This window comes from Nicotiana attenuata, unplaced genomic scaffold, assembly GCF_001879085.1.
Source record: "Nicotiana attenuata strain UT unplaced genomic scaffold, NIATTr2, whole genome shotgun sequence".
Taxonomy (NCBI): domain Eukaryota; kingdom Viridiplantae; phylum Streptophyta; class Magnoliopsida; order Solanales; family Solanaceae; genus Nicotiana; species Nicotiana attenuata.
In genome coordinates this window covers 1-9,382 of record NW_017675954.1, presented here as the reverse complement: position 1 = coordinate 9,382, position 9,382 = coordinate 1, and the positions used below count along the sequence as shown (strand labels likewise).

The following is a 9,382-nucleotide window of genomic DNA, read 5'->3' as shown; positions in this document are numbered from 1 at the left end:
AGGGACTAGTAATAAGATGTTACATTACATATCATATTATATTAGTAAGAGTAAATAACATTGCACTTTTTACAAGTTAGCTTGGGCCAATTCGAGAAGTATTATTTGGTAAGAAAAACATAAAACATCTGAACATTGTCGATCTTCATTGTGTGGTTAATGCCAAATTGTCAATTTTGCCTTTTTTTTTTTTGTTGCTAATTTTGATTAATTACTTTAAGTTATATGTCAATATTAAATCTTAAAATATGAATAATTAGCTCTAATTTGTTAATTTCCTTGTTCTCAAAAAAATAAAAATTAGAAGAGTAAAGGAAATTAAAAAGAAGCTAAACTCTAGCATTTTCCATTCTTCATGTCATTATTTTTGTTAAAAATGGAAAAGACGATCCTTGCCCTTTTCCAAATCTAACAGGTTTATGTAAATTCCCGTTCCATTCCCAACTGCATAGGAAAAGTTTTCCATATTTTATTAATTCTTTTCCCCTTTCTACTTCCTACTTCAATGAGGAAACTGAAACCCTCATACTCTATAAAAACACACCAAAGCCATTCAATTCTCATGCATTGAAATCATTCAAAGCTCTCTCAAATTCCTTCTCACTAATCTCAACAAAACACTCCTTTTCGATTTTTCATCTTCACAATGTCTTCCAAAAAGCTCTTAGTCTTAAAGACAAGCGACGGCGAGGAATTCGAACTTGAGGAGGCAGTGGCCGTGAGGTCAGAAGCCATCAAAAACATGGTGGAAGATGACTGCGCTTCAAACACCATTCCTTTGCCTAACGTCGACAGCAAAACAATGGCCAAAGTGATTGAATACTGGAAAAAACACTCCGATGAAGGCGTCAAAGAGGACGAGTTGAAGGATTTTGACAAGAATTATGTGAAGGTGCTGAATTACACGGAGCTGTATGATCTAATTTTAGCTGCTAATTATCTTAATGATAAGGAGCTATTAGATATATTGTGTCAAGAAACTGCTGATAGGATCAAAGGGAAAACGCCAGAGCAAATACGTAAAGCATTTAACATCAAGAATGATTTTACCCCTGAAGAAGAGGAGCAAATCCGTAAAGAAAATGCTTGGGCCTTTGATTGATTTTACAACACTGTTTTTTCTTTTCTTGTTTAGAATTAAAACTGTCTAAGCTATTACCTTTTTTTTTTCGATGTTCTTGATGCTTTGTTTTTAGAATTTGTCTGGTTTTGATTGATTTAATTTTTTTTTTAACGATTAAACCTCTCTAGTAATTAAGTACCTCTATTTTGTCATTGTAGCTTTTGCGTATTTGGTGATTTTTTTTTTTAGTTAATTTTGTTCTAGCAATTGCTTTGGCCAAGTTTTTAGAAGAAAAAAAGTATTTTTGAGCTAAGAGAAACAGTTTTGGAGAAAAGTATTTTTGAGAAAAATACATTTAGAAACACTTTTTAAAAACTTGGTCAAACACTAATTGTTGCTCAGAAGTACGTTTCAAATTAATTAGCCAAACACAAACTACTTCTCAACAAAAATAGTTTTGAAAAAAAAGTAGTTTTGAAAAAAAATACATAATTTTACATATATAATACTTGAATTATATACCTCCATCGGCTATTTCTAGTTTAAGTGGTTGGAAGAACAGATATTTGGGTTAATTCTTCAAATTTTATGTGGCGTTCAGTTTTGCTTCACCCGTTGGATTTAGATAATTTCAGATGCATATACTTTTCTCTTTTTCTTTGTTATTTTCTTCTTCTTTGTGCTTAGAGTTTCTTCTTAGTTGCAAAATGAGTTATTTAAATTTGTTGTTTTTTCGACATTTTGATGATTGGGATTTTTTCTTTATGATATTTGAAAGTTATGTTTCAAATTTGAGCTCATTTGGAGTAGATTTGGGTATTGAATCGTGTATTGAATTGTTAAAAATCGAAAAACAAGTTTATATTTCAGAACTTAAAATTCGAAATCTGAAGTTGCATTTAATAGATTGAATTACTGAAGATCGAATTTTTGAAGTTGCATTTGAAAGATAAAAGAACTTCATATTTGATTTCTGAAGTTGCATTAAAGAGATTGAACTAATTCTAATTCGAGCGGATACACTTTACAAATTTTTGTACAATGTGGGTATAACTTCAATGGTGATCCCAAAAAGTGAGTATATATGAAAATGCCCCTAGTCAAACTTCTCTATGTATAACTGAATTAAACATATATTATACATCTATTAACTAAATATATTGTTGGGTGTGTGACTATTTAAATTAATTCTTTTAAATGTCTTAGATACTCATTACATTCAAGCAAAAGCTAAAAGAATTTGCTTCTTTCTTTTTTCTTTAGACAAAAGCTAAACTTTCTTAAGATTTAATTGACTCAAAATTTCGTCGTTGACTAGATATTACAAAAGTAGTTGAAATTTGCATACAACTTAAAACTTGTAAACCCATTGAATTTTACCTTTTTTAATAAATGAATTAGCAAATTCTTGTAAGCACTTTCTTAGTCTTATTTTACATGATCGAGATATTGAACAACCGTAAGTTAATATATTTAAATCCAATAGAATTTCCTTCCAATCTATTTGTAAAAATTTTATGCAACTTGAAGGTATTTTGCAAAAGCCCGTTTCGAAATTTTTTGTTTAAAAGAAGTATTAGTCATATAATTCACATATATATAGTGCATGCAACAATATAGAGAAGATTACATTTTATGAATATATTGGTAAATACAGAGGTGAGAAACATTGAAACAATTTAAGTTGGCAAATACAGAGGTGAGAAACAATTTAGGTGGGGCTCGGCTTGGGGTCCACGTGGGGAGTACAAAGTGAGGCAGCAAAAGCTATTGTATGGGAAAGTGTGTAGTGATGGATGATGACATAATTACAGGACAATTTAGTCAGGACATTTACAAATTTAAACATGGCCTACAATAAGATTCTATTTTGACCAATCATTATATTCCATTTTAACAGAAATTACGATTTTACCCTTTGAATCTCAAACAGACATGTTGACCTGCTGCCTGCTTATTCCCCCAGAATAATAGTTAGAAAATACATTACGGTATGTGTATTAGAGTTAATTTTACCTATGGTTATTGAACTTTTGTGTTTATTACCCAAAAGTTACTTTTCTTTTTTTTTGTTACGTAAAAATTATTTAACTTTGTGTTCATTATACAAAACACAAAAGTCACTTTTCTTTCTTTTGTTACACAAAAATTATTTTACTTTGCTCTAGTTATCACAAAAGTCACATTTTTACTTGAAAAGTCTATTATGCCCTTGATATTATATAAACCTTCATATTTATGTAATACCTTCTATATTATATACTATATAATATATTTTTATCTATGTATTTTATTAATAAATAAAATAACTTAATATTATTTATTTATTATTTTTATAATATATAATTTATACAAGGTGGGTTGCTCTGGTGGTAAGCACCCCCCACTTCCACCAAGAGGGGTTGAGTTCGAGTCACCCCAAGAGCAAGGTGGGGAGTTCTTAGAGGGAAGGATGTCGGGGGTCTATTGGAAACAGCCTCTCTACCCCAAGGTAGAGGTAAGGTCTGTGTACACACTATCCTCCCCAGACCCCACTAGTGGGATTATACTGGGTTTTTATTGTTGTTGTTGTTGTTGTTGTTGTATATTCGAATATTTAATTTTTTCTTAACGTTAATTTTCAAGATATATTAGTCGCGTTATAAAATAACCTTTTTCAGCAATTCTTTTTTTTTGAATTTAATTGACCGACCAAAGTTGATCGGTTGATCGGTAATTTCCGATCAACTTTGGTCGGTATGCCCTTCTGACCTTCAAAATACCGACCACACGTTAATGGTCGCGTTTTGGACTGTTATTGGCCGTTACCAACCATCTTTGGTCGGTGTTTTTTGGACGGGTTTTCCCGAATTTCTAGTAGTGTAATTTCCCAAATAACCAATTATGCAGGTAAATCCCCAAGAAAATATCCTCAGCTAAATTCTCATGTAGAGTTACCTAGGGATTTTCTTTCAGATTAACATATGATTTTTTCCTCATTTTCTTTCTTTGTTTGCCTACGAATTTTCTCACGGAAATGTACTTGCCAATTTATTTCTCTACTAATATATATTAAAGTTACTGATAAATTTAATAACGCTACTAATATATATTGAAATTAACGTTAGGAAAAAACTAAATATACGAATATATTATAAAAATAATAAATAAAATAAATATTAAATTATTTTATTTATAAATAAAATACAAAGGTAAAAATATATTATATAGTATATAATATAGAAGGTATTACATAAATATGAAGGTTTATATAATATCAAGGGCATAATAGACTTTTCAAGTAAAAATATGACTTTTGTGATAACTAGAGCAAAGTAAAATGATTTTTGTGTAACAAAAGAAAGAAAAGTGACTTTTGTGTAATGAACACAAAGTTAAATGATTTTTACGTAACAAAAAAAAAAGTGACTTTTGGGTAACAAACCCAAAAGTTCAATGACCATGAAGTAACTCTGTGTATTACTATGTATTATTACAAAATCAAAGAAGTAAAATAATTAATGAGCGATATCTATCTTATTCTTTTTATGATAAAAACAATTCTTTTTGCTGTCTAATGAATGCAATAATCTTGTAATGTAGTAGAAATATGTAGAAGGAGTTTAACAATAAACGAAGATATACAAATTTTGATTATTTTGGAGGTAAATTCACGGCAGAAACTTTTTATAATAAAGCAAATATGGTTCAGTTCCTACTTGAGATTTTTGGAAAAAAGCATTCTTAGAATGCCTAACATAAAAAAATCAGGACAACTTGCACTATGGTAAGACTTAGAATCATTGTAACAAAAGCTTCTTAGCCAGAGGCGGATCCAGGATATGATGACGACCGGTGCCATTATTTTTAATACAAATCTACCACTAGCCTAGACCGCACAGTGTGAGATAATATTGGGTATGTTGTTGTTTGTTGTATTGTAAACCTTCATATTTGTAGTGAAAGAGATTGAATTAGGGTGTGCTTTTTGCCGGTTCAACCCATTTTGAATTAGTTCGGTTCGATCTGATCCATTATGAAATAATTCAATCAGTTTACTAGATTTTTCGTGCATAAATAAATATGTGATCACCAAAAACAACTGTCCATTTCGATCTAATTCTCTCAATATAAATTCTATTTATTATGATTAAAAACATAAATAAAATTGAAGTTAGCAAATACATCTAATCAACCTACATATAGCCAGAATGTATTGCGTTTATTGATGCTATTAGGGGTGTGCATTCGATTAATCGATTCGATTTTGACCCTTATCGATTATCGATTTGTACATATGCTTATCGTTATCGTTTCAATAAGGTTTCGATTTTTTCGATTTCGATTTATCGATTTTTGGGGCTTATCGATTCGGTTATCGATTACACCAACAAGAAAATTTGCGGGATTCCACGGAAAGTATATCGCTATAAACACGCCTAACTAATATGGACAAAAAGAAGCTAAAATAAGACGAACACCGTTTATAACATAAAAATTGTGTCAACAAGCACATGCAACGAAACTAAAGTAAGGGATCAAATGTATACCACCAACACTCCAACGGTATAAAAAAAAATACATCATCACAGCTAATTCTGTTTTCCATTAATTTGAACTTCATTCCCTTGAGCTTTAAATATGATCATTCCTTAAATGTGGTATCCCTTGGTTGAAAGTCCTAAGCTTTAAACCTGGAAGAAATTAAGAAAAATATTAAGAACTTTGTGATACATCACATTCTTTTACAAGTATATTATTTAAAATGGAGAACTTACATAGCAACTAACAAACTCTAGCAAACATCGTCGGTGGAAGCTTCTTTGCCAAGATTAATAAAATCTAATAAGAATATATATTAACAAGTCAAGCAATTTGTCACGACCCGGATTTCCCACCATCAGAGTCGTGATGGCACCTACTCGTGGTAGCTAGGCAAGCCAACTTAATTACCTTTCCATCACTAGCAATTATCTTTAACAGTTTATAACATCAATATAGAACATAAGGTCTAATAAGAACAATAGCGGAAGTCTGTCTTAAAATGATGAATTTAAAATGCGGAATAGTCAAAAACAACCTCTACCCAAGATTTGGTGTCACATTACTCACGAACCACTAAGGATAAACTAAATACAAAGGTCTGAAAGAAATATAACAGCTGTCTGTCTCGAAACAAGGAGGCAACAGTCTAAAAGAAAACAATGAGAAGAGACGCCGGGCCTGCGGACGCCTGCAAGGCTACCTCAGTCTCGTGAATATGAATCGCCTGCTTCCGAACTACTGCTGCTGCTGTTCCTCAAAACCTGGACCTGTGCAAAAATGCACAGAAGTGTAGCATCAGCACAACCGACCCCATGTGCTGGTAAGTGTCTAGCCTAACCCCGGCGAAGTAGTGACGAGGCTAGACTGGACACCACATAAACCTGTGCAGTTATAGATATACAGCGGAAATCGAATACAAAGCAATTACCAACATGGGAGGGGAAACATGCTATGGGGAGTTACAATAATAACAATAATCCAGAGTAACAACTAAAGCAACTTAGGTTCACAGTGGACAAGGAATCAATAATCAAATGTAACCACATTGCCTCAATAATTGTTGCGGCGTGCAACCCGCTCCATAATTACCCTTGTTGCGGCGTGCAACCCGCTCCACAATATCATTGTTGCGGCGTGCAACCCGACCCATATCATTCATCATATATCATTGTTGCGGCGCACAACCCGATCCTCATATATTATTGTTGCGGCGCGCAACCCGATCCTCAACATCATTGTTGCGGCGCGCAACCCGATCCTCAACATCATTTAACAGTCTGACTTCCCAAACAACAGTCACAATTAAGGGGCATAAAATAAGCAAATATTTGACAACCATCCCGGCAAGGGAAAGAATCCAACAAGTTCAACCAAACGTCCCGACAAGGGAATAATCAACAACGCTTTCTCTTTCTTACTTTCCTTATCTTATAATTCACTTTATTATTTTGAGCCAACGCTCCAAAGAATCAAGTCATTTCGTATACTTTCAATATTCGTATCACAATTCGAGCCAATGCTCCAGGAATCAAATGATCCTATTACCGTTCACAGGTTATTCACAACATATAGAAATCCTCCAATAAACACGGAGTTCACAACCAAATCATGATAATCACATTATAAGACTCACGGTCATGCTAGACACCAACGTATAGATACTCGTCACCATGCCTATACATCGTACTCGATCACATAGCAATTAGCAACAAGACTCAACTCCTATTCCCTCAAGCTAGGGTTAAACCAAACACTTACCTCAAAGCCTTGAAATCCACTTAATCCTCAACTATCGCTTTACCTCGTGATTCCACCTCCAATACAGTGATATCTGAGTCAGGAAATAGATGTGGATAACGGCTCTGCATGTCAGACTCAGACTCCCAGGTCGAGGCCTCAGGGGGCTAACCTCTCCACTGAACACGAACAGAAGGAAAACTCTTCGACCTTAGCTATCGAACCTGCCGGCCTAGAATAGCTACCGGCTCCTCCTCATATGACAGATCCTTGTCCAACTGGACCGTTCTGAAGTCTAATACATGGGTAGGATCGCCGTGATACCTCTGAAGCATAGACACATGAAAAACTGGATGCACGGCTGATAAGCTAGGTGGCAATGCAAGCCTATAAGCCACCTCTCCTACTCGATCAAGAATCTCAAACGGACCAATGTACCTAGGGCTAAGCTTGCCCTTCTTTCCGAATCTCATCACGCCCTTCATAGGCGACACCCGGAGCAATACTCGCTCTCCGATCATGAAAGCTACATCTCGGACCTTACGGTCTGCATAAGTCTTCTGCCTAGACTGAGCTGAACGAAGCCTCTCCTGAATAATCTTGGCCTTATCTAAGGCCTCCTGAACTAAGTCTGTACCCAATAACTGAGCCTCTCCCGGCTCGAACCATCCGACTGGAGACCGACATCGCCTACCATACAACGCCTCATATGGAGCCATCTGAATGCTGGACTGGTAACTGTTGTTGTAGGCGAACTCTGCTAAAGGCAGAAACTGGTCCCACGAGCCTCCAAAATCAATGACACAAGCCCGGAGCATATCCTCCAAAATCTGAATAGTCCGCTCGGACTGACCGTCCGTTTGAGGATGGAACGTTGTGCTCAACTGAACCTGGGTACCTAACTCTTGCTGAACCGCTCTCCAGAAGCGCGAGGTAAACTGCGTACCCCGATCCGAAATGATAGATACCGGCACACCATGAAGGCGAACAATCTCCCGGATATAAATCTCAGCTAACCTCTCGGATGAATAGGAGACTGCTACTGGAATGAAATGCGCTGACTTGGTCAGCCTATCAACAATGACCCAAATAGCATCAAACTTCTTCCGAGTCAACGGAAGTCCAGTAATGAAATCCATGGTAATCCTCTCCCACTTCCACTCGGGAAGCTCAATCCTCTGAGACAAACCGCCGGGCCTCTGATGCTCATACTTGACCTGCTGACAATTCAAGCACCGAGCCACATGCGCAACAATATCCTTCTTCATCCTACGCCACCAATAATGCTGCCGCAAGTCCTGATACATCTTCGCGGCGCCCGGGTGAATAGAATACCGAGAACTATGGGCCTCCGCTAAGATCAACTCTCGAATCCCATCAACATTGGGCACACAAACTCGACCCTGCAATCTCAAAACACCATCATCATCTAAAGTCACCTTCGTGGCACCTCCACGCTGCACCGTGTCTCTCAGGACACACAAATGGGGATCATCAAATTGCCGATCACGGATACGCTCCAATAGAGAAGAACGAGCGACCGTGCAAGCTAACACTCTGCTGGGCTCAGAAATATCTAATCTCACCAATCGATTGGCCAACGCCTGAATATCTAAAGCAAGCGGTCTCTGGCTGACCGGGATATAAGCAAGACTACCCATGCTGGCAGACTTCCTACTCAATGCATCGGCCACCACATTGGCCTTACCCGGGTGATATAAGATAGTAACATCATAATCTTTCAACAACTCTAGCCATCTCCTCTGCCTCACATTGAACTCCTTCTGCTCGAACAGATACTGCAGGCTCTTGTGATCCGTGTACACCTCACACGTCACACCATATAGATAATGCCTCCAAATCTTTAAAGTATGAACAACCGCTGCCAACTCCAGATCATGAACCGGATAATTTTTCTCGTGGATCTTCAACTGTCTCGAAGCATAAGCAATAACCTTGCCATCCTGCATCAATACTGCTCCAAGTCCAATACGGGAAGCATCGCAATAGACCGTGTAAGGCCCTGAACCCGTGGGCAAAACCAACACCGGTGCCGTG

The 9,382-nt window shown here is 36.3% G+C and overlaps 1 protein-coding gene across 1 annotated transcript; it reads left to right on the top strand.

Annotated features, from left to right (window-relative positions):
- The first annotated feature begins 472 nt into the window (after window positions 1-472).
- Window positions 473-1,237, top strand: LOC109220611 (SKP1-like protein 1A). The gene has a single exon (XM_019385070.1). The coding sequence runs from the start codon at window positions 647-649 to the stop codon at window positions 1,100-1,102; it is 456 nt and encodes a 151-aa protein (XP_019240615.1). The 5' UTR covers window positions 473-646; the 3' UTR covers window positions 1,103-1,237.
- The last annotated feature ends 8,145 nt before the right edge of the window (window positions 1,238-9,382 follow it).